Source organism: Cervus elaphus, chromosome 26, assembly GCF_910594005.1.
Source record: "Cervus elaphus chromosome 26, mCerEla1.1, whole genome shotgun sequence".
Lineage (NCBI taxonomy): Eukaryota > Metazoa > Chordata > Mammalia > Artiodactyla > Cervidae > Cervus > Cervus elaphus.
In genome coordinates, this window is record NC_057840.1 from 22,929,065 (window position 1) to 22,954,979 (window position 25,915).

General features: G+C 44.4%; 1 protein-coding gene across 5 annotated transcripts in view; it reads left to right on the top strand.

Annotated features, from left to right (window-relative positions):
- The window catches only part of ARFGEF3 (ARFGEF family member 3), a 177,181-nt gene that overhangs the window by 101,696 nt on the left and 49,570 nt on the right, over positions 1 to 25,915 (top strand). For all 5 annotated transcript variants that reach the window (XM_043888248.1, XM_043888249.1, XM_043888250.1 and 2 more), the window contains 9 exons: positions 4,890 to 5,002; positions 5,764 to 6,674; positions 15,315 to 15,481; positions 16,727 to 16,892; positions 20,218 to 20,325; positions 20,670 to 20,885; positions 21,046 to 21,156; positions 22,856 to 23,006; positions 25,345 to 25,662. In XM_043888248.1, coding sequence (XP_043744183.1) covers positions 4,890 to 5,002; positions 5,764 to 6,674; positions 15,315 to 15,481; positions 16,727 to 16,892; positions 20,218 to 20,325; positions 20,670 to 20,885; positions 21,046 to 21,156; positions 22,856 to 23,006; positions 25,345 to 25,662 — 2,261 coding nt within the window. The remainder of the gene's footprint in view (positions 1 to 4,889; positions 5,003 to 5,763; positions 6,675 to 15,314; positions 15,482 to 16,726; positions 16,893 to 20,217; positions 20,326 to 20,669; positions 20,886 to 21,045; positions 21,157 to 22,855; positions 23,007 to 25,344; positions 25,663 to 25,915) is intronic.

A 25,915-nucleotide genomic window follows, 5' to 3' on the forward strand; every position in this document is an offset into this window, starting at 1 on the left:
GGAGAGGTTTACTTGCTCAAAGTCCTTGTGAGCAATATGACTAAAACATAAACCCAGATGTTCTAATTACAATTGCCTCTCTGTCAAAATCCTTCTCCTTTATGGCTCTGCTTCCTCAGACCGGTGATTTCGCTCGTCTCTAAATCCTGTTCCACCATTTAGCAATTGCTTGTAATGTCTCATCACACTGACTGCTTCACAATACAATGTGGAACAAGCGTCTTGTCTCCCTAAACATGGTATTGTACACATTGTTTTTGTGTGTTTCCTCTGGTATCTAACACTACAGTCCTTGAAGAAGAATAAGTGTTCAATACATTTTGGTATTTAAGTGTTCGATATTCTGACCTGAAGACAGAATATCTGCAGAGGGTGTTTTGAAGCCACAGCATCCTTTCTTTCCCCCTCATAACTTCGCAGGTGATGTGAGCAATAAACAATCTGCCTGCCAATGCAGGAGATGCAAGAGACGAGGGTTAGATCCCTTAGGTTGGGAAGATCCCCTGGGGAAGAAAATGGCAACCCACACCAATATTCTCACCTATAAAATCCCATGGACAGAGGAGCCTGGTGGGCTCCCATCCATGGGGTGGCAAAGAGTCAGACGTGACTAAGTGACCGAGCATGCAAAAAGCAGGTACACAGAGATGACAGTCACTGGAGTTATTGACACTTGACAACTGAATGCTAAGTAAACACTTTGCCTACGAGGTGTGTAGGTCTCAATGCACTTTCTATAACAGCAAAGGAAATTAGTCCTGTGTTCCCCTCCGCATGGATTTGCTAGCTCCCCACGGTCACTTTGCTAAGTGAGGCTGGAATTGACACCAGGGTAGCGTGTCCAGGCCATGCCGCCCCGCAGAGCACAACACACTCAACGTGGGCCAGGTTGTTCTCACGAGCATCGCCTCCACTTAACTGTGGCAACACCAGTAATTTGGGAAGGCTGGTAGCCTAGATACCAAAATGTGCAGGGCTCACGCGTACAAAGGAAGCCACTGGGCACCCAGGATGTTTGCTTACTCTTTGGATCGTGAACGCCTGGCGTGTTATTTGCTGTTCTCTCTCTAATTTGTCTTCCTGCCATATGTGCTCTGTGCTTATTAATCAAAGGCATACAGGACATTTTGTTTTTCAAAAGACATTTTCTTTTTTTGCTTCTACTCCCCCCGCCCAAAACATTTCATAGCCAAAAAGAACACCTTGCTTCCTTTGCTCTCTCCCACGTTTCAGCTTTAGAAGGAAGCGCTAGTCTTTATCAGACCTGTGACACCCTAGCCACTGACACCAATTCCTCATTCTCACCAGAGGAAGCTGAAATTAAACAAGTCTCGCTTTTCTTTAAGTATTTGTTGAGAGTTCTCCAAAACTCTATTTCCCTTCCCTGCAGACTCCGAAGCACCTGAGAAATAAACACAAGATTAATGTGAGAATTCAAATATGTCATCTGATTTATTCCTGGTAAAGTTGGATTAGGAATGTAATGGGATCCCAAGAGAGAGTCAGATTTCCCACTCTTGTGCCCCTGAAAGGCACTTATGCTTCTAACAAGAGATGGGACAGCTAGAGGCTCGCTCAGAGGCATAGCCACTTCACTTGGCTGCAGGTCTGGCAGGCAGACAGATGGAGAGAGAGAAAGAGAAACTCCCTTGATCTCTGGTAATATTGCTCCTTTCTTAATGTCAGAAAAAAGTAGAAGCTTCATGTTTGTGCCTCCAAGAGACAAGTTCCCAATTTCTGGCAGAAGAAAGGAATTTTGAAGAAGAAAAACATGTAAATTTTTTTACTTAATATACTTTATCTTGCAAATATAAGTCATTTTGAAAATAATGAAAATAATAGTAGGATGTCTGCTTCAATGTACTTGATTAATCAATCTTTATTAGCCTCAAATTGAAATTTTCTGTACAGATGTCTACCATATAGAAACAAAACTTAGTTTGAACCAAAAAATTATGAAAATCCTATGCATGAGAACTTGTGAGATATAGCCAAAACAGTGCGTGAAAGGATATTTATGGCTTCAATGACTTACCTCAGAAAATAGAAAGTCTAAAATTAATGTTCTAATTCTCCAACTTAGGTAGTTTGGAAAAGAAGAGCTGAATTTTTTAAAAAGTCAAAAGGAAGACAAGGATTGTTGTTCAGTTGCTAAGTCCTGTCCAACTCTTTGCCATCCCAAGAACTGCAGTACATATATCCTTCACTATCTTACAGCTTGCTCAAACGCATGTCCATTGAGTCGATGATCCCATCCAATCATCTCACCTTTCTGTTGTCCCCTTCTCCTCTTGCCCTAAATCTTTCCCAGCATCAGAATCTTTTCCAATGAGTTGGCTCTTTGCATCAGGTGGACAAAGTATTGGAGCTTCAGCATCAGTCCTTCTAATGAATATTCAGGGTTGATTGCCTTTAGGATTGACTGGTTTGACCTCCTTGCTGTCCACGGGACTCCCAAAAGTCTTCTCCAGCACCACAGTTCAAAAGCATCAATTCTTCAGCACTCAGCCTTCTTTATGGTCCAACTCTCACATCCGTATATGACCACTGGGAAAACTATAGCTTTGACTATATGGACCTTTGCCAGCAAAGTGATGTCTCTGCTTTTTAATATGCTGTCTAGGTTTGACATGGCTTTTCTTCCAAGGAGCAAGCATCCTTTAATTTCATGGCTACAGTCACTGTCCACAGTGATTTTGGAGCCCAAGAAAATAAAATCTGTCACTGTTTCCACTTTTTCCCTATTTGCCATGAAGTGATGGGACTACATGCCATGACCTTGGTTTTCTGAGTGTTGAGTTTTAAGCCAGCTTTTTCAGTCTACTCTTTCACCTTGATCTAGAGGTTCTTTAATTCCTCTTCACTTTCTGCCATTAGAGTGGTTTTATCTGCATATCTGAGGTTGTTGATATTTCTCCTGACAGTCTTGATTCCAGCTTGTGATTCATCCAGCCCAGCATTTTGCATTGTGTACTCTGCATATAAGTTAAATAAGCAGGATGATAATATACAGTGTTGACACACTCCTTTCCCAATTTTGAACCAGTCTGTTGTTCCATGTCTGGTTCTAACTACTGCTTCTTGACCTGCATACAGGTTTCTCAAGAGACAGGTAAGCTGGTTTGTTATTCCCATCTCTTTAAGAATTTTCCAGTTTGTTGTGATCCACACAGTCAAAGGCTTTAGCATGGTCAATGAAACAACAGTAGATGTTTTTCTGGAATTCCCTTGTTTTTTCTGTGATCCAATGGATGTTGGCTATTTGATCTTTGGTTCCTCTGCCTTTTCTAAATCCAGCTTGTACATCTGGAATTTCTCAATTCACACACCGTTGAAGCCTAGCTTGAAGGATTTTGAGCATGACATTGCTAGCATGTGAAATGAGCACAATTGTATGGTAGTTTGAACATTCTTTCACATTGCCTTTCTTTGGGATTGTAATGAAAACTGACCTTTTTCCAGTCCTGTGGCCACTGCTGAGTTTTCCAAATTTTAGCATACTGAGTGCAGCACTTTCATAGCTCAGGATTTTAGGAACCATAGCTTTTAGGATTTTAAATAGCTCAGCTGGAATTCCATCACCTCCACTAGCTTTGTTCATAGTAATGCTTCATAAGGCCCACTTGACTTCACATTCCAGGATGTCTGGCTCTAGGTGAGTGACCACATCATTGTGGTTATTCAGGTCATTAAGACATTTTTGTAGAGTTCTTCTGTGTATTCTTGCCACCTCTTCCTAATCTTTTCTGCTTCTGTTAGGTCTCTGCCATTTCTGTCCTTTATTGTGACCATCTTGCATGAAATGTTCCCTTGGTGTCTCCAGTTTTCTTGAAGAGATCGCTAGTCTTCCCCATTCTATTGTTTTCTTCTATTTCTTTGCATTATTCACTTAAGAAGCCTTTCTTGTCTCTCCTTGCTATTCTCTGGAATTCTGCATTTGGTTGGGTATATCTTTCCCTTTCTCCTTTACTTTTCATTTTTCTTCTTTTCTCAGCTATTTGTAAGGCCTCCTCAGATAACCACTTTGCCCTTTTGCATTAAGTAATGTGATTAAAAGCAAACACAATATAGTGAACCAATAAAGGAAAACATGCCAGGACTCTGAAAAGACTAACAAAATCAAATAACTTGCAAAAAGAATTCAAAATTCTAAAATAGGTAAAAACAGAAATAAGAATTTTTAAAAGGGCATATGACCATAGATGTTACAAACGTTAAAGAAATTAACAAAGGTATTAAGGCAACTCTTGGCCATTAAATTTGAAAACTTAGATAAAATAGATAAGTCCCTAGGAAATAATGCAACTTTTTAAAAAAATTGATTGAAAGAGAAATTGAGGACCTAAGTAGTCTTACCATCTTTAAAGAAATTGAATCAGTAGTTAAAATATTTCCATTCAGAAGAAATTAGTGGCCCCACACAGCTTGAGAAACAAGTTATACCAACATTGAAAGAACAGGTAGTTCTAATAATATATGAACTTTCCCAGGTAATAGAAAGGTATATTTCTTAATTCAGTTTTTGAAGCTAGTCAGTTTCATAGCAAAATAAGTCAGGGAGAGGATAGAAAAGTTAAATTATAGGCCAGTCTTACTAAAGAACACAGGCATAGGTGCTTTCTAGTTCTGTGATAAAAAACTTTGAAGCACTCCCTCAAGGGATATTCTTTGTCTAAGCTGGTCCTGAACTGGGGAGCTGGGGACCCAGTGGGTATTCCAAGTCAAGGAGAACACTAAAGTCAGATTTATTAAGAGTTGAATTTCAAATTGTGTTTTCTCCTTAGACCATATCACTCAAGAGAGAATGTGTATGTTTATTTGATCTCACAGTTCTTGTGCTTTTTTATGATATTCACTTTCCTGTTATTTTTTTCCCCTTATGCTTAAAGCTACTCGGGAGCCCAAAGCGTCTCTGTGATTTGGCAGGACCCAGCTCCACTGAACCCGAATTGAGAAAAAGATCAATTTCAAAAAGAAAGTCTCATCTGGATCTTCTCAAACTGTATGATATATTCTCCTTTTGGATCTTTATTGCTTGGTGAAAACTGCTTCTCTGAATATTCTTAACGTTGTTTCTAAGTTCCTGAAATTATATGAATCTATTATATGAGATATGACTATGTGGTAATGTACCTGCAAGCCAGAGGAGAAGTCTTATCTCAGTTTATTGTACTCATATAACTTTCCATATTTTCATATTGACTTAGAGAAAAGCCAGTGTACAAATTGTACAGAAATTCTTCATTGGGCTTATTTTGGGGAAAAACTTTTTGACAATGTGTTACAGCTATATGATTCCTTTCCATAGAGTCCCTCTTGGAAAAGGAATATTATCTGATTTGTAATAGTTGTAGTCACATGCATCTCTTCAGAAATACATTTCTTGAATAAAGGAAGGTCCGTACTATCCTAGAGGCATTATAAATGTTTTCTGTTTGGAAACTGAACATGTTACAAAAGTGAGATTATTCTATGTCTGTCCTTGTGAAGATTATAAATTTTGCATCAAAATCTTTATTTGTACCTAAATAAACGAGGCAGCCTAAAGAGTGTGGTTCAAAGTGGGCCACTTTCCAGCCTGAGCCCATTTGTTTCCTTTATTGTTCATTTTATTCTTTTTGCCCAGATCATTTGATTTCATGTGAATCAAGAGTATCTCTTTTCAATACCTAAGTGTTCACTTGTCTAACAATTCTTGTTCATTTTGTAGCATTTTTCCGTGTTTCCTGTACTGATGCCCTCTGCTCCTTTGAACACTTTCAGCATCATGGACGGCATGACCGAGGCGTGCGTCAAGGGCGGCATCGAGGCCTGCTACGCCGCCGTGTCCTGCGTCTGCACCTTGCTGGGGACCTTGGAAGAGCTCAGCCAGGGCAGGGGCTTGAGCGAAAGTCAGGTCCAGCTGCTGCTGCTGCGCCTGGAGGAGCTGAAGGACGGGGCCGAGTCCAGCCGCGACTCCATGGAGATCAACGAGGCCGACTTCCGCTGGCAGCGGCGCGTCCTGTCCTCGGAACACACACCCTGGGAGTTGGGGAATGAGCGGAGCCCTGACATCAGCATCAGCGTTACCACGGACACGGGCCAGACCACCTTGGAGGCAGAGTTGGGTCAGACCACACCCGAGGACCACTCGGAAAACCCCAAGAATGGCCTCAAGTCGCCGGCCATCCAGGAGGGCAAGGAGACTCTGAGTAAAGTGTCAGAACCGGAAGCCGTGGACCAGCCAGACGTGGTTCAAAGGAGCCACACGGTTGCCTACCCCGATATAACCAACTTCCTGTCGGTGGACTGCAGGATGAGGTCCTACGGATCCAGATACAGTGAGAGCAACTTCAGCGTGGACGACCAAGACCTCTCTCGGACAGAGTTCGACTCCTGCGACCAGTACTCCATGGCAGCTGAAAAGGACTCCGGGAGGTCGGACGTGTCGGACATTGGATCCGACAACTGTTCTCTAGCTGATGAGGAGCAGACCCCCCGGGACTGCCTGGGCCACAGGTCCCTGCGGACCGCGGCACTGTCCCTCAAGCTGCTGAAGAACCAGGAGGCCGACCAGCACAGCGCCCGGCTGTTCGTGCAGTCGCTGGAGGGTCTCCTGCCGCGCCTCCTGGCCCTGCCCAGCGTGGAAGAGGTGGACTCAGCCCTCCAGAACTTTGTCTCTACCTTCTGCTCAGGTTTGTAATTCATTTTTTTGCTACGCAGTCCACTAGAATATTCAGAGCATTTTGTTTAACGGGCAGTTACCAGCATGCATGGAGTTTGAAGTGCTCAGAGCATCTTGATGAATCTTTGGGTTTCTTAAAGAGAGCCAAGGACTGACTGGTGGTGGTTTGTTCCAACTGTGCAGCAGCCGATGGCTGGAATACACCGAGAGGCGCATAAATGTGTGTGTGCAGAGGGTAAGAGGTAGGTGCCTGCTAGAAAGCTGCTGCTGACGGAAACAAATGGCAGTCTGTGATTCTCAAAACACTGAATTCTTCCTGTGCTTCTACACTTTGATATCTTAAAATCATAGAGGGTTGCACTTCTGGTTTGTTGACATGTAAATTATTTCAGATGAGGTCTTGGAGCAGATGCAGGCTGTCCTATGACTACATCCTGAATTCCCCTGAACTCCCCACGGTGTGGGATGCTCCAGTGTTCTGTGGCAGCGTCGCATTCTCCAATCTCAGCCCCTTCTGTCTGCTGAATGTCAACTTTGTGACCCAGACCGTGTTCAAACAGGAGTGTCATGGGCTGTCTTGGCCAGTATACCAGAGAGTTATACTAGTTTTGCTGAAGGGCTGGAAATCATCACCTAGGATTTTGGTGGAGAAAGGAGGTAAAGAATACGGGGAAGCAGCATTTAACACAGGGAATAATCAATTTAGATCATTTTCTTGAAAGGTATTTGTAGAGGGAGCATGCAGCTCTTTCCTTCATATGTAGAGAAAAACCCAGTTCTTCCTACAGTGCTTCTGCCCTCTTTTACGAGTCACACAGCACTGTACTTCTGACTGTTGGTCACCAAATGCGTGAAAGTTTTCCTCTCAAACAACAAGCAAACCTCAGACAGCAGCTGAGTTTCTTACAATATAACTCAGTTCTGATGCTACCTACCCCCCACTACAGATGCCAGCTGCAAGCGCAGGCTGTCACCTGTGCTTCTAATCGACTGGCTGTAAATTAGAGCTTCTCATGACCGCCTCCTTAGGTGCACTTAATTTGTTAGAATAGCTCACAGAACTCAGGGAAACACTCACTTTTGCTTACCAGTTTGCTAAAGTATCTGATAAAGGATATCGATGAATGGCCAGATGAAGAGATACACAGAGTGAGGACTGAGAGGGTCCCGAGTTCAGGAGCTTCTGTCCCCATAGAGTTGGAGTGGAAACCCAAAGACACCCAAAGACACATCCTGGTGTGGATGTGTCCACCAACCTGGAATCTCCCCAAACCCCTTACTGCTGGGATTTATGGAGGTTTCCTTATCTAGATGTGATCAATTATTAACTCCATTTCCAGCTCCTCTTCTCTCTCTTGAGGATGGCACGGTGGGAGTGGAGCCAAAAATTCTTTGCTCCTATCAAGGAGTGGTCCAGGAGCCCACCCAGAGTCACCTCTTTGGGACAAGAGATGCTCTTAGTGTTCTTATTACTTGGGAATTTGTGAGAGTTTTAGGAGCCCTGGGTCATGAATGAGATCAAAGACACATATTAGAATAAGAGGTACTCCTAGTGTTCTTGTCACTTAGAAAATCATAAGAGTTTTAGAAGCTCTGTGCCAGGAACTGGGAGCAGAGACCAATATATATATTTTCTATTATCCCATAGTGCTACAGAAAGAAAGCAGTTAATGGGTGCAAAAAAATTTATAGCATGAATAAATGATTGCCTGACCTCAGGGTGGTCAACTGTGCCTTCCCCTGAAATTCAAGGGTCTTTTGACCACAGAATATTGAAGTGGATGGGCCTCCCCAGGCCTGTGCTCAGAACTAGAAAGGACTGACCCTGAGGACCAACACAGAACTGTCAAAAGCCAAGACCATCACTTGCTCTTCCACCACTGAGCCTTGCACATGTGTCTGTCATGACACTTCCTATATTTATCATAGTTATATGAGTTCATGCATCTAGCCTTCCCTTTCTAGACTTTTCAGCTCCTTGGAAGCTACAACCACATCTACCTCATCTTTGGTCTTCTAACAAATAACACATCACACACAAATACAAAAAAATTCTAGCCCAGTTCTTGGAACTTGGTAGAAGTAACTGCTGTATTGTTAAGAGGGAGCTTAAGTATCTTAAGAAGCCGATCCGATTGTCCTTTGTCAAATCGATCCAGGTATATTTAAGGAAGAACATTTTTTAATATGAGAGTGATCCAGAGTTACAGCATAAAGCACCAGCAGAGATACAGCACTTCTAATCCTGGACTACTCAGTAACTCTCTAATGTAGCTAGTGGTTAGAAAGAGATGCATATAATTTCTCAGCGTTCGTAACTGCATTGCCATTTTTGTTAAGGCAATAAGATATCAATTTCTAACACTACCCAACATTTTTCTCAATATTTTTCTTTTAAGAGTTAGATATAAAAATAGTTGGGATATTTATTTTGTGTGAAAGAATACACACACACACACACAAAATCATGTTTCATTTCATTTTAAAAATGTTTCTAGTCATTGAAATACTAGAAAAATGTATAAATACTCTTCTTAAACATTGTATTTCTCCCTAATACCTTATGTGCACCATCATTAAATGTTACATTCTTTTATTGAACATTCCTAGTGTGTGTGTGTTGCGTGTGTCTCTTTCTTCTGTCTCTTTATCTCTGTTTCTCTCATACACACACATGTGCACCCACACACACAAATGCTTCTTCAGTCAACATTTATAGAGAAACTTTACTGTGCTGTGTCCTAAGGATGCAAAGATATGCATGATTTATCCTCAGTAAATATTTATTGACTGTAAATTGGTGAACTTGCTTTTTGATCCCTAAAGATGTGAATAGTTATCTGCTGGAGGAGTAAAGCCTGAGTTGGAAGGGGTTTGGTAGGCTCTCTGAACCTGTGCCTCTTCCCGTCTGGAAGCATTCTTTCGAAGAGGAGCTTGGCAACGTCTCCAACCAACGTGGTGTCCCTGCTGACAAGGCAGAGGGTCTGGCACCCATCAGTGATCCCCCAAAACAGCTGCGTATCAGATCACAGTACTGCCCCTGCTTGCACTGATGATGGCCTTGAGTGATCAAGAAATGGTAAAATTATGTTTAGGCCCTTCTATGTAAAATTAAAATTATCCATACAAAATAACAGCTGCAGAAGTTTCAGCATTTAGAATGTGAGATTTAGCTCTCAGATAAATTCGTGTTTACAGACAACATCCCCTAGTAATTAAAAGACGCTTGCTCCTTGGAAGAAAAGCTATGACAGACCTAGACAGCATAATAAAAAGCAGAGACATCACTTTGCCAGCAAAGGTCTGTATAGGCAAGGCCGCGGTTTTTCAGTAGTCATGTACCATTGCAAGAATTGGACCATAAAGAAGGCTGAGCGTGGAAGAATTGATGCTTTCAAACTGTGGTGCTGGAGAATACTCTTGAGAGCCCCTTGGACATCAAGGAGATCAAACCAGTCAATTCTAAAGGAAATCAATCCTGAATATTCATTGGAAGGATTGATACTGAAGTTTCAAAACTGTCTACCTGATGCAAAGAGCTGACTCATTGAAAAAGATCCTGATGCTGGGAAAGATTGAGGACAGGAAGAGGAGGAGATGACAAAAGATAAGATGGTTGGATGGCATCACCGATTCAATGGACATGAGTTTGGGCAAACTCTGGGAGATGGTAAAGGACAGGGAAGCCTGGTGTGCAGTAGTCCATGGGGACGCAAAGAGTTGGACACAACTGAGCAACGGAAAAACAACCAAGTAATTCCAGATTAAATGAGTTGTCACAGTGGTAAAGAATGACTTCTAAAAGCCCTACCTCCTTACCTAGGAGAAGTGGGAAATATAATCCTAACAAAGTCTTTTACAAAATTTGAAGTAAACCTTCACATTTGTGTTTTTGTGTTTTTCAAATCAGTACTTATTTGTAGCATGTGCAAAACAGCACTTGTGTGAATTTTATTTGACCAGAATGCAGCTCCATGAATGTTGCAAACTGCTCACATTTTAGGTCTGTAAAATGTCCCATCAGATCCAATATGTTGTGACATTAATTTTTACATGTAGAACTCAATACATTGAAATGAGACTTCAAAATCTTTTGGTTGTTTCTAAATATAGCAGGTTTTAAAAAAAATTTTTTTTAATTAGAGGATAATTGCTTTATAATATTATGTTGGCTTCTGCCATACAAACAGTGTGAATCTGCCATAAGTATATATATGTCCCCTCCCTCTTAAACCTCCCCCGGCTCAACCCATCCCATCCCTCTGGGTTTTCACAGGGTATTGAGTTGAGTTCCTGTGTTATATAGCAACTTCCCACTAGATACCTATTTTACGTAAGGTAATATATATGTTTCAGTGCTACTGTCTCAGTTTATCCCACCTTCTTCTTCCCCTGCTGTGTCCAAGGTCTGTTCTGATGGATGAACCTAGAACCTGTTATACAGAGTGAAGTAAATCAGAGAAAAACAGACACTGTATATTAAGGCATATATATGAAATCTAGAAAAATGGTAATGATGAAGCCAATGTAGTTTGTAGTGATTGTCTATAACCAAGTTGTTGGTTATTTTTTTTTTAATCCTGGTGACCTCCACAGCACTTTTAGCAATTAAGAATTGGTCTCTATATCTGAATTACAGACTCATCACTCTGTGGTCCTGCTGCCAGTAAGCTGGTTCTCGTCAGGTACTGCATTTAGTGGTTCAGTGGATCCCGCTGACGGTTGCTGTGGGTCAGCTGAAGCTGCTGGATACTGGGCTGGGTCCACGTCTGGCCTGAGGCAGAGCGCTCCCTCCAAGATGAGAGAGAATTGAACGAGAAACGTCTGTACCTGTGAGACAGAGGAATGGCAGGTTTCCTTTGTTCACCGAGAGAAAGTTAGGAAAGCAAAAACAGGAGAAGGGGAGAAAGAGTCTCCTGGAGTCATAACCCAGATATTTTACTCATTATTTCCTTCCGTGTCAAAAGCTTCAAACCTTATTTTCCCCAAAACTCCCATCAAACATTTGTCCCTGACTGGTTATCAGGGTCCACCCTCCTGGCTGAGGCAAGCCTCGCTTAGCGTTTCTCAGGGCCCCCTGTTCTCCAGTACTTAAACATACAGTTAAAATGTCTCCTTAATTCCACATGATTCAAGGGCCTTTTTCTTTGAAAGAAATTAAAGTTTTTTTGGGCAGGGTTGGGGGGGTAGTTTGCAAACATCCAGACAAACCTGGGTTTCATTGAGCTATTAATATCTTTAATAGACTACTGGAGTGGGTAGCCTGTCCCTTCTTCATTGGATCTTCCCAACCCAGGAATCGAACTGGGGTCTCCTGCATTGCAGGCGGATTCTTTACCAGCTGAGCTACCAGAGAAGCCCATCTTTGATAGAAAGCTGGTATTGAATGTGAGCCCTGACAGCTGCCAAAATGCCTCTGATCCTCCATAGAAGAAAATGGCATCTGTATACAGCCTCCTCGGGGGTGAAAAAGCAACAGCCGGCCTCCCCCAGCCACTGGCAGAGGGGCATGCTCACAAGCTTTGGGATTGCTGTTCCTCAGACCAGTGGTGTTTGGTTGGAATCTGGAGGCTCACTGTGACCAAGTGTGAGCTTATTGCAAGCAACCTAGTATTTATCAAGTGCCAAATTTCAGAAAAGGTAATACAGATAATGAAAGTAAAAGTGTTAGTCACTCAGTCATGTCCAGCTCTTTGTGACCTCATGGACTATATAGCCCACTGGGGTCCTCTGTCCATGGAATTCTCCAGGCAAGAATTCCTGGTAGCCATCCCTTTCTCCAGGGGATCTTCCCGACCCAGGGATCAAACCCAAGTCTCCCACGTTGCAGGCAGATTCTTTACTGGCTGAACCACCAGGGAAGTCCAGTATAACTGGTATGAATTTGAACTGTGCAAGAAATATGTATGTCTTTAAATTAAAACAGATTTGACTCCTGACCTGCAACATGCCTAGCTGGCTAGATGTTTGATCTCTGCTAGCCCTCAGGGCCCCATGCCAGGGTAAGTCTAGAAGCAGGAGCTTGTGTAGGGTCTGGAGAGAGAGGCCCCTCACCTCGCTTGTCACCAGTGAGCCCTCATTGTACCACTCCACAGGCTTTCTGGGGGTCCTGTGATTTTGCTACCTCCCTGCCAATGTGGGGCCTGGAATGCTCGGGCAAGGCCAGGAGGCCCTGTGCGTATCCTTTGTCCTCCTCCAGGGTCCTGCCAACCTCCAGGTGCTGCCAGGCAGCAGACCTCCAACCCCTGCCCAGCCTGGGAGTGGCCCTTCTCTTCCTTGCTGCTTTCTCTTTTTATCACCTCTGGGTGCACGTCATTTGCATGCACATATTTAGGATAGACTGTTTGACCTACATCCCTAAATCCATCCTCAGTGTTTGCAGGAGCAAATGTAGGATTGGGGCGAACATGGTATCTGATGAAGAGAAGTGGACTTGGGTACATTTTGTCACCCCAAGCTCTTTCTGACACCAGCTCTCTCTGGCTGAATGAGACCATCTTTTAGAGCATGAGGTTTCATTGGTTTTTGTTTTTCCAGTCAATTTGTAAAAAAAAAAAAAAAAGCAAAAACAAAATATAGGCACCTTTCAAAATGAAAAGCATACTATGAAATGTAAAAGAATGTTTTGAAAAAATAGTTGGATGAAACCAATAACTATTTCTTTTTTTTTTGGTGTTTCCAGCACATGGTAAATTTGTTGGGTTTTTTTTTCCATTTATTTTTATTTCTTTATACATATATTCAAAACTGTTTCCTAATTTGTTAATAGCTTTTATGTTTTAATTTATTATAATTGGAGATAATTACTTTACAATATTGTGATGGTTTTTTGCCATATGTCAACGAGTCGGACGTAGGAACACACGTGCCCCCCCATCTCAAATCCCTCTCCCACGCCCCCCCCTCCCCGCCCATCCCTCTAGGTTGTCCCAGAGCACCGGCTTTGGGTCCCCTCCTTCATGCATCAAACTTGCACTGGTTATCTATTTTACACATGGTGATGTATGTTTCAATGCTGTTCTCTCAAATCATCCCACCCTCTCCTCCCACTGAGTCCAGAAGCCTGTTCTTTACATCTGTGACTCCCTTGTGTTAACAGCTCTTATTGAGATACAATTCACATACTATGCAATGCACCCTTTTCAAGTGCCTAATTCAAAGGGGTTTTTCTAATATATTACATTATTATTTGTGTTAGTTGCTGCAGTGAATATTAACATATAGATATGTGTTCAAATTCCTGTTTTCAGTTCTTCTGGTATACCCCTAAGAGTGCTGAATTGCTAGGTCATATGGTAATTATGTGTTTAGCTTTTGAGGAACATTATTACTTTTAGAAAGAAGTGAAGTGAAATGAAAGTCACTCAGTTGTGTCCGATTCTTTGAGACCCACGGACTGTAGCCTGCCAGCCTCTCCTGTCCATGGAATTCTCCAGGCAAGAACACTGGAGTGGGTAGCCATTCTCTTCGCCAGGGGATCTCTCCAACCCAGGGATTGAATCCAAGTCTCCCACATTGCAGGTGGATTCTTTACCGTCTGAGCCACCAGGGAAGCCCACTTTTAGAAAAGTTTGTGCTTATGAGTTACTGCACTAAGCATCTTAAATGTTTTGCATCTAGTTGCCAAGGTGGACTTGTTTATTCACTTTCATTCATTCGGCAAATAATTTTAAAGAATCTACTATGTATTAGACTCTGTTCTAGGCACTGGTGTTATCTAGTGAAAAGAACTGATAAAATCCCTCCCTCTCATAGGTCTTATGTAATAGTAGTAATAGCAGACAGTAAGCAAAAATCTATTAATAAATGCCATTAGGGCAATGAATAAAAATGCCTGGTGAGGAGGAATATTGCAGAGGATGAGGGTAGTGGGCCAGATGCTATTTTAGATGGAATTAGTGGAGAATATCTGTGACAAGCTAGCGCTTGAGCAGAGCCCTGAAAGAATGAAGGAGGCAGCAAGTCATCCAGAGATCTTGGGAGAGCACTGTGGGGTAGGTGTGGAGGGGACAGAAATGTGAATGCCTTGAGGCGTGTCCAGGCTTGGTGAGGTCAAGGAACAGCAGACAGTTAGGGATGACTGAGGGGAGTAAGAGGAGGCGGAGGGAATGTTGGGTTTTTTTAGTATTGTGATTTGGAGAGTTTGAGAAGTGAAAGTGAAGTTGCTCAGTCGTGTCCAACTCTTTGTGACCCCATGGACTGTAGCCTACCAGGCTTCTCTGTCCATGGGATTTTCCAGGCAGTGGTACTGGAGTGGATTGCCATTTCCTTCTCCAGGGGATCTTCCCAACCCAGGGATCGAACCCGGGTCTCCCACATTGTAGACACTAGCTTTACCGTCTGAGCCAGCAGGGAAGTTTGAGCAGTAGATAGAGGTGATCAGTTATTTTGCCCATCTCTAGATAAAGAAGGGTTTAAGTGATTTTGCCAAATCTCCTGGGGAGTAACCAACAAGGTTTTCCCGAGTAGGGTCACTCTGGAATGCGTGCTCTTCCCCATCAGGCTGGGGCGCACACCTGCCCTGACGCTGTTCCCCGCTGGCTGCTGTCCCCCGAGACGTCCCCATGCCTGGGACTGGTCGGCGGTCCACGGGGCGGTCAGCAGTGTCTGCCCAGCGTGCTGTGTGAGGTCTCTGGGTTTCCTCCCGTAGGCATGATGCACTCACCCGGGTTTGACGGGAGCAGCAGCCTGGGCCTGCAGATGCTGATGAACGCGGACAGCCTGTACTCGGCGGCGCACTGCGCTCTGCTGCTCAACCTGAAGCTGTCCCACGGCGACTACTACCGCAAGCGGCCCGCCCTGGCGCCCAGCACCATGGTGAGTGTGCGTCTCCCCCGCCCAGGCCTGCCGAGGGCCAGCGGCAGCCTCTGGGCTGGCAGCCACCGCCGCGGGCCAGAGAGGGCTGGCTCGGCTGTGCCCGAGGGCTGTGGAGCGCGGGCACTCAGCATCCACAGGAGCCTTCGTGCAGGTTGCACACAGCAGTGGACCACAGAGATGACCACTTGGTTCCAGGAGCGAAGACTGTGTCCCTGGCACTGGCTGCCTGCCAGTGGCCTGTAACTCCATTGGGTGGCATTAAACACGCGTGTATAAGACACATTCAAAAACGTGATCAGCTTGTTAAGTAAGCACAGGCAAAGTGCTGAGAATGGTCCCCTTTGCAGAAAATGAAGGTGTGCTGTTTACAAAAACCCTTCACCGGGCTCCGAAATGTACTGAGACGTACTCAGACCCAGAGCCAAGCTGGCTGATGCTGATAACAAAGCCCCTCTGCAAGGCGATGATAGTGATAGGAGGGCCTCTTTCATGGTTGGCTCCCTGGCGTGAGCAGGCCCCTCCAGAGTGGACCCTAGTACCAGTTTGAGAGCCTGGAGCCATGAAGCTGCCTAAAGGGATCGTTTGTCTGATAAATGATGGATAGATTGTACACTTCTGAGGGTGAGTGGTGGCTATATATATATATATGAGTGTCAGTCAGGTATCTCTTGAGACCCGTATGTCCTTCAGGGAGGACAGGCCACCTCTGGTGCTGACGGGGTGGTGAGAAGGAGGTGCTTTGAAACATCTCTCTGCAGTTTCTAATCCTCCCACACATCAGAGAGTGAAAATATCAAGTGCAGTATCTCTGCTGCTTCTGTTGCTGTTTAGTCACTCAGTCGTGTCCTACTCTTTGCGATCCCATGACCTGTAGCCCACCAGGCTCCTCTGTCCATGGGATTTCCCCAGGCAAGAATACTGGAAGCAGGTAGCCATTTCCTTCTCCAGGGGATCTTCCCCACTCAGGGACTGAACCCACATCTCCTGCATTGGCAGGAGGATTCTTCCCCACTGAGCCATCAGGGAAGCCCACTCCTGCTGTAGGTTCCTTAAAAGGATCAGGCAAGCGAAAGGACCTTCATGAAGTCTGTGACCTTTCCACCGCAGTTTCCGCTTCCCTCGCCACCTCCTGAGCCCAATCAGCAGAGTCTCATTTTTCCTGTAAGCAATGACTCCAGGGACGTGGGAGCCTGTTGTTTGCAGGGGGTCGTATTTGGTCGTTTTATGCTGTGATCTTCTCTGCAGAAAGAGTTCATGAAGCAGGTCCAGACCAGTGGGGTGCTGATGGTCTTCTCCCAGGCCTGGATTGAGGAACTTTACCACCAGGTTCTCGACAGAAACATGCTCGGAGAAGCCGGCTACTGGGGCAGCCCTGAGGATAACAGCCTCCCCCTCATCACCATGCTGACGGGTCAGTGGCTGCTTGCAGAACTCCATGGCGCTCGGGGGTGGGAGGGCTCAGGTTTTGAAGCAGCACCCACAAAGCCTCCCTGGCCACTGGTGACTGTTCCTGGGAAGTGTTATGAATTCACCTCACAACAGCTTCTGTCCTTCTTCCGTGTGGGACTGTGCAGGCTCACTGTGCCCCATTAGATTAGGAATTAAAAGTGAAAGTCCCTTCAGTCGTGTCCAGCTCTTTGCGACCCCATGGTCTGTAGCCTGCCAGACTTCTCCATCCGTGGAATTCTCCAGGCCAGAATACTGGAGCGGGTCGCCATTCCCTTCTCCAGGGTATCTTCCCTACCCAGGGATCAAACCCAGGTCTCCCACATTGCAGGCAGATTCTTTACCATCTGAACCACCAGGGAAACCTAGATTATGAATTACTTAGCATCCATGTCCATTGGGATCAAACCATAGACCTTTGCTGGGGATATGAAGTACTGTCTGGGCGCAAAGCCCAGAATTATTCCTGGAAACTTTCATAATAGATACCCTGTATCATTCAGTGCTCCTGAGAATTTGCCAGCAATGTAAAATGATTGATTTTAAACTTGGCTTCATCCCCATTTCTTGTCCGTATCAGAGGTCCTCCCTTACCTTCCCAGCTGTACCAGAGTTAAAAATAATGCAGGAAGAGATAAATTGGAAGATTGGATTGATGTGTACACACTACTATATATAAAATAGGTAACTAATAAGGACCTTGTGTATAGCACAGGGAACTCTACTCAATACTCTGTAATGGCATATATGGGAAAAGAATCTAAAAAAGAGTGGCTATATGTATAACTGATTGACTTTGCTCTATAGCAGAAACTAACACAGCATTGTAAATCAACTATATTCCAATCAATTTTTCTTAAAAACCATGAAGGGGCAGTTGATTAAAGTTGAATATGGATTTGAACTACAAAATAACATTTTATCAACTTCTTAACTTAAGTGATACTGTATTTATGGGTAAAAGGACTGGATGTTTCCACTTATTCTAAATTTGTTAAGGATATATATGTATATACACAATACAGATACATACACAGAATTGTGGAATAAATGGGGCAAGGTGAATGTAACTGGTGGATCTATGATATATATGTGTGTGTGATGTCACATATCAATAATACGCACATATATTAATAATGTCTCACACTTAATACAGCACTCACTCAAGGAGAGTTCCTTGTACTATTCTTGTAACTTCTGAAATTTGAAATTAAAAGTTACAAAAATATTAGATAAAGAATGCAAGATAGTTGCCCAGAATCTGTGTCTTTAGCATCCAGAGTTTTAATATCTATTAGAAATTTTTGGAAGCAGTATGGGATGTGGTCATAAGGCAACATTTTGGCAAAAGCAGCCGTTCATGGCTTTACATGGTATAACCACAATGTCAGGTCAAGATCAGGGGTTCCTCAAAAGTTTGGACTGGTTATCAGGAACCTTAATAAATTAGATCTCCAGGCTCGTCCTGTATTTGATGTGAGTTCCTAGACTGGTTCCTGATCTGAGTGATCATCTCATGGCTTCTGCTGACAGGATAAGTAGAGTGCGGCCCTACACAGAGTCTATTTATTTTATTAATTGTGATAATATTTACATCAATTTTAAAAATAGGAATTCATATTTATGAAGACATTTATGAGACATTTAATCAGTCTGCCTATAAGCAATGCTTGTTTTCCATCTGACTGCACAAACTCCCTTCAGACTGAGATTACAGTCCTGCCCAGAGCTTCTAAGTGCCTTGGAATTTAGGTGAGGATCCTAAACCTGCCAGTCTTAATTTTCAAATACCATCCTTTCTGCCAAAATTAATCTCTGAATTTCTTCCCTGAACCTTAGTACAAGGAGTCATTTAGTAGATGTAAAAATGAACAAATACCAGGCTATTCACAGGAGCCATTTTTATTGGTCATCACTGTTAATCAGCTGTCTCTTTTATAATGGAACAATAAGTTCAATTGCTTCATCCATAGAAAAGTTATCTAGCTTTAGCTTAGTGATAGAAAATCAGAAGCTTTTCATAAGAATTCTACAGATTTAGTTTCTGTGATTTTTTGTAACAAATTTCAAGTATGAAGAGACAAGTGAATTTGCAGCAGTTAACCTAGAGCTTACAAACGTCCATCTGGTCTTTTCCTTTTGTGCAAGGAAAAGCAATAGCTGCGATCTGGTGATCAGCGCTCTACTACCTGTGGCCATCCCGTATGTCATGTCATGTCAGAGTGTTCTGTACAACTGGGGATTTTAGCACTTGGATAAGCTTTGTGTTACTTGAATTCATCAGTTCATTACCTAGCACGCAGGAGACAAAACTGTGTTACATGGCAGTTTATAGGGTGTCCTTAGACCATTTGCCCATCAGTCAAATTAATTCAGTGAAACTAGTCTGTTCCTACTGTAGTGGTCAGAAATTTCTCACTGCCTTCCGCCCACCCAGTTTTACTGAGATATAACTGACACATAACACTGTATGAAGAATGTGAATATTAAGTCCGATTTCTTCCTTTGCCAGCCTCATAACCTTGGGCAATTTAATTACTTTGAAATCTTATTTCCTCCTCTGTGAAATATCAATAGGAAAAATAATACCTACCCTGCCTGCCTACTTGGAGTTGTTGGGAAGATCTAATAAAAAAGTTAAGTGAAAACACTTTGAAAATGGTACAGTGTTATTAGTAAGGTACTGTGCTTTCCAAGGCCTTCCCTGATAGCGCAGTTGGTAAAGACTCCGCCCGCAATACAGGAGGCCCTGGTTCGATTCCTAGGTAGGGAAGATCTGCTGGAGAAGGGATAGGCTATCCACTCCAGTATTCTTGGGCTTCCCTTGTGGTGGGTGCTTTCCAATCAGGTTATATGATAATCTTACCAAAGAGACTTATCCTCCTGTTAATTCTTATGAGGAAGTACTGAAAGATCCATGTTGGAGTAACCTGGTACAAATAAAATGTGGGAATAATGCCTTGGTTTGGAATAAAAGGGAGTATTCGAAGGTCAGAATATTCTAAATCAATAGATTTTCTAATAACAGAGATAGCAGAATTTATTTTTTCAAAGAAAAAATATGCATATGCATCAGCCTAACAGAAGAAAGCTCTAGCAATGAAAGAAAACTGTACTGAATGGATAAAACAAAAATTTTTAACATTCTGATAAAAGGTGGTTATATACTTGGTACATAATGGATCTCATGGCTATTCATTGGGGGGAAATGAATATTGTGATAGCTATTTGTTTTTGACTAGAGTGTTCTTTAAAAAGGGGGGGAAACACCTTGCCCTTTTTCCTGACAGATATCGACGGCTTAGAGAGCAGTGCAATTGGAGGGCAGCTGATGGCCTCAGCTTCGATGGAGTCTCCTTTCACCCAGGGCAGGAGAATTGATGACTCCACGGTGGCAGGTAGTGACTTGGGTCTTGGGTTTATGAATATGCATCCATTGTGTGTGTTATCATCTATTAAGTTATTATGCTGCAGCTTTTTATGCTAACATAAATGAATTAAGATTTTGGTCTTGGCAGGAAAATACCTGATAGAAGTTACTGGCATCACCCAGCTGCTGACGCCACATTCATTATTTATAAGCATAAACTGAAACCCAATCTGATATCCATTCCATTGTATTTCCTGTAGTAAAATTGCATACCCCTCAGTAATGCTAATGGGATGGCCAGAGAATCCCATGCCATTCATCACCAGGTCATTTTTGTCTCCGGAAGGTAACTCACGCCCCTTCACATTCTAGGTGTGGCGTTTGCTCGCTATATTCTGATTGGCTGCTGGAAGAACTTGATCGACACTTTATCAACCCCTCTGACGGGCCGAATGGCCGGCAGCTCCAAAGGGCTGGCCTTCATCTTGGGAGCTGAAGGCATCAAAGAACAGAACCAAAAAGAACGAGATGCTATCTGCATGAGCCTTGATGGGCTGCGGAAAGCCGCGCGGCTGAGTTGCGCTCTAGGTATGGCAGGTGGAGTATTCCTGACCCGTGGCCCGAGGGGTGTCCCTGAGGAATGCGTTATGAGTGACCCTGGTGGACAAGTCTTTTAGAAGTAGATTTGCCAGATGAACGGCTAGAGAATAAAGTCAGTTAAAGGGTGATTTGTTTGTTTTCTCTAAAGGAGTTGCAGCCAACTGCGCTTCAGCCCTCGCCCAGATGGCAGCTGCCTCCTGTGTCCAGGAGGAGAAAGAGGAGAAGGAAACCCAGGAACCCACTGATGCCATAGCACAAGGTAGGGACAGAAGGGCCAGAGTCCTTCTGGGTCACAGGGACCTCTGTGAGGTCTGCACACACAAGCAGACACACTCCTCCCTGTTGCACATGTGACACACGGCACATTGTATACACCACTGATGACGAGGCCCTGCCCGACCACAGACTTGGGTCTGTTTTATGGGCTGATCCTCCAGATGCTCAGTAAATCCCTGTGAAGATGAGAGATATACTGGCCCCTGGTGACTAAGAAAGTGCATGTGGCTGCTAGCCAGAGGCCCCCCGACTCAGCTCTAAACACCTCTGGCGTTCTCTGACCACTGACTTCGGAACTTCCTAGGGTGCACATTTGAGGACCCCTCTGGCTACAGGGGGAGGACAGAAGAGCCTGTGTTCTGAAGCGGGGATCACACTGATGGAGGACTCCCAAGAGGAGGCTCAGGAAGACTTTGCTCTTGTTGGAGAAAACCCGAGCTTTGTGAACTCAGGAAAGAGTTGATTTTTAACTTGATAAAATCAGCTCATCAATTAAACAGATGGTTATCTAGATAAGACAGTAGCCTTTCTCATAGCAATGGAAGATGAATGGCAGGCAGCAAACAGGGAAAAATTGGGAACTTGGTCTGACTTAAGCTAACGGTGTATCAGGTACAGAAAATAAGTAGTCACAGAAAGAGTTGGCATATTTTTAGCTGAGAAAATACAGGTTAGGTTGGTGTTCCTCAAACTTGAGTAATAGAGACCCATGTGAAAGCAGACCAACTCTCACACATCCCCACTGTTAACAGCAAAAAACACTTGCACTTAAAATGTACAACTATAAGTTACATAAAACCATTTAAAGATCTTCAAAAACTATTAAACCAGAGCTAATATTTGAATTATAGACAAAAAATTAAATTAATATCACATCCAGGAGACAAATGATAGTTTACTAAAAATCAGTTTGCCCCTTACAGTAGGAGCATGGTTTGGCTTCCTCTGACGTGAGCGTGCTGTGTTTCTGGGTTCTGGACTCGGTTATCCCACTAGACCCATCTTCTAGTAACTGGACACCTTGGTTCGAGGAGGATGCTTTCATTTGTCCCTTCCTTGGCATTGTGCATAATTGACCTTTTCGGTCACCTTCTACATCCTTTCTCATGCATTATCTACAATTTTTAAAGTATTATTTGAAGATCACAAGTATAACTGTAAACTCTGGGAGTAAAATGTGTGCATTTTCAGTTATAAAGCAATCATCGTGGTACTCAGAGTGTACATGCATGTTGTTTTAGGTGATCATCATTGTGAACACCTAACAATAAATAGACCTCAGAGAGGACTTGCTGACTGCCAGGAGTTCTTTCTTATTTTCAGTATGAGTACACAAGGGCAGAGGATGGGTCTGGGCACAGACGGCTTTAGCTGGGATTGGCACTCAAAGCCCATCCTCGCTGCTGTGACTGACCCAGATCCCAGCTTGAATCCTTGACTCCATCCGCTTCTGAAACCGCAGAGCTGGTATCACCAGTGTCTGTGGGCCTGTGGGATGGGTAGTTTGCATGATGAGCCCCAGGGACATGTCATTGAAGATTTCACTGCCAGTGACCTCTAGTGACATCTCCGATTTCCTGTTGCCCTTGCACAAGCACGAGTTCTTTCCTTTCCCTCCATTCTCCCTCCCCTTCTGTCTGCCTTACTTGGACTGGACTGTAATGAATGTCTTTCTGATGCAGTGAAACTAAAAGTGGAGCAGAAACTGGAGCAGATCGGGAAGCTGCAGGGGGTGTGGCTGCACACAGCCCACGTCCTGTGCATGGACGCCATCCTCAGTGTCGGCCTGGAGATGGGCAGCCACAACCCCGACTGCTGGCCACATGTGTTCAGGTGCGCAATGGGATCCCCGCCCTGCAGGCCTGGCACCTGCCTGCCATGAGGGTGGGGAAGGGGGCGCTGCGTGGAAGGAGTAGACTCCGTGCCTGCCAGCACTTCCATGGTGCTCAGACACTAAGTCATGTTCGGCTCCTTGCAACCCCATGGACTGTGGCCCACCAGGCTGCTCTGTCCATGGGATTTCCCAGGCAAGGATACTGGAATGGTTGCCCTGCCTTCCTCCAGGGGATCTTCCTGACCCAAGGATCAAACCCATATCCCTTGCATTGGCAGGTGGGTTCTTTACCACTAAGCCACCAGGAAAGCCCCTATAGATTACAGTAAGTCACAGAGTTTGGATAAACCCTAAATGAGAGATTAAAAAGAGAAGAGAGAATAAGGGCCCAACTGAATGTATATATTGAAGAACAGAGTGACAGAACTGAATTTAGAAAACAGTGAATTATCACTTGACATTGTCTGAGAGGCAGATATGTTATCCCAGGGAAGAAAAACTGATTCTTAAATAGAGTCTGGTAAAAGACCACATAAGTTAGGTGAATAAGGCATATCTAAAAGTTGGTCATGTGTCAGTAACATAAAATTCCTGTATGTTTAGTAATCTCTTTATTGAAAGGACTTTTTTTTTTCATTTATTTTTATTAGTTGGAGGCTAATTACTTTACAATATTGTAGTGGTTTTTGTCATACATTGACATGAATCAGCCATGGATTTACAACCTACATGGATATGTAGTAAGTACAACTTTTGATTTAGCTAGACGAAGCCATGGATTTACAACCTACATGGATATGTAATAAGTACAACTTTTGATTTAGCTAGACAAAAAAATATTGTAATTACTTTACAATATTGTAGTGGTTTTTGTCATACATTGACATGAATCAGCCATGGATTTACAACCTACATGGATATGTAATAAGTACAACTTTTGATTTAGCTGACATGAATCAGCCATGGATTTACAACCTACATGGATATGTAATAAGTACAACTTTTGATTTAGCTAGACAAAAAAATTCAGTGCCAAAATTGGCCAAAAATTTGGCTCTTAGCTTTGTAGTATCGAAATAAAAAGAACTTCCCACAACACCTGTAAAATAAAGGAAGAGCGCTACAGTCTTCCCACAACCAAGAAGAAAATCCTTCCTCCCCCAGCGCTGGCAATCAGCCAGACCTGCGGCAAAGGAAGGACCGCCGTCCCCCAGCAGCAGGCACAGGGCGGCGGCCCGCCTTCTTACCCTTCTCCTCGGCACATCCCAGCCATCTCCAAGCTCAGTTCTGGCCGAGCAGTGGAGGGGCGCCCGGTAGCAGGATGACGGCCCCACAGCTGGACTCAGGCATCCTGATCTTGCCCAGGGCAGTGGCCTAACCTAGGTTCTGTTTATTGTCCTCAAAGCAAATCCAGCCTTGAGTGAGTTTGGTCGACTTTTGAAGATCCTAGGGTTGAAAAGCCCACAGGAGGCTTTTGTGGAGAGGAGCATGTGAAAGGGCCAGGACGAGTCGGTCTGGAGCAGAGTGGGTTCTACTGTGGGGGCTGGTGACCTGATGTTCTCCATTGCTCTCACAAGCAAACAGGGAAAAGATTTAAATTGCAAACCTGAACGATTTATTTGGATCAAAAAAATGGCCCAATTATGGAACATCAGAGTAGATTATCCAAAGTAGTCTTTCCTAGTAGCTGGACTTATCCTGGGATGAGGGATCTCCAGTCCCAAGTCCTAGCAGGGAACAGTTTGTTTGGAAGCTGAAGATTGTACCATGTTGTGTCTTTTCTCTGAGTTGACTGTTATCAGGTGACTACTCCACCCCAGTGGGGGTTACATGGAGCTGTCAGGACCCAGTGGGACAAAGCTGGGTGGAATCCCTGAAATGAGGGTCCACTGTGGCCAGAGAGCCAGTCCACCGTATGCATATTCATTCTGGGATCTCAGAGAAAGGAGATGTTTCCCAAATCCTGACTAGAGCACAAGACAGAGAAGGAAGAGGACCCTTTGGGAAAATGTGTTCAAATAGCCCAAGTCCTGATAAGCCAGTATCTGGACAGGACAGACTGAGATGAACAGAGTTTTGTTCCCGTACTTTCCGCGAGGAATCCCCCCTACTCCCACCTCCACCTCCACCTCCAGGCTGTCTGGTCCAACTCAAAATAAATGTATATAGTGAGGAGAGAGGGAGTGGGGAGTGGGGAGGGACGCGGCCTTCACTGGAGCGGGAAGGATTCAGGAGGGCCGTGAGGCTGGCCCAGCTCCTCTGTATCTCCTTGTGGGGTTGACCATGCTGGCCTGGCAGGCTGCAACTCAGCAGCTGCTTATGTGTGACTCTCTGCAGGGTGTGTGAGTACGTGGGCACCTTGGAACACACCCACTTCAGTGACGGCACCTCTCAGCCCCCACTGACCATCAGCCAGCCCCAGAAGGCCCCCAGAGGTGGACTCCTTGGGGACCCGGAGAGTGAGGGCTCGCCCCAGGAGCAGAGCCTGGAGCAGGAGAGCTCCCTGAGCGCGGCCCCCGTCATTCAGCCGCTCTCCATCCAGGAGCTCGTCCGAGAAGGCAGCCGAGGCCGGGCCTCTGACTTCCGTGGGGGCAGCCTCATGACGGGCAGCAGTGCCGCCAAGGTGGTGCTCACGCTCTCCACGCAGGCTGACAGGTGCGTGCCATTCCCAACACACCCAGGGCGGTGGGGGAATGAAAGGCCCCTCCCCTCCCTTCCCTTCCCTTCCCCTCCCCCCTTCCCCTCCCCCCTTCCCCTCTCCTGCTCCCCTCCCCCTCCCCTTCCCTTCTCCCTGCCCCACAGAGCACCCTTCCCCTGCTGACCACACCATATCCTTCTCTTCTGCTCACAAAATCATTCCCAGGACAACTTGATTTGTTAGCCGGTCACGGAAGCCTCTTGTCATTTT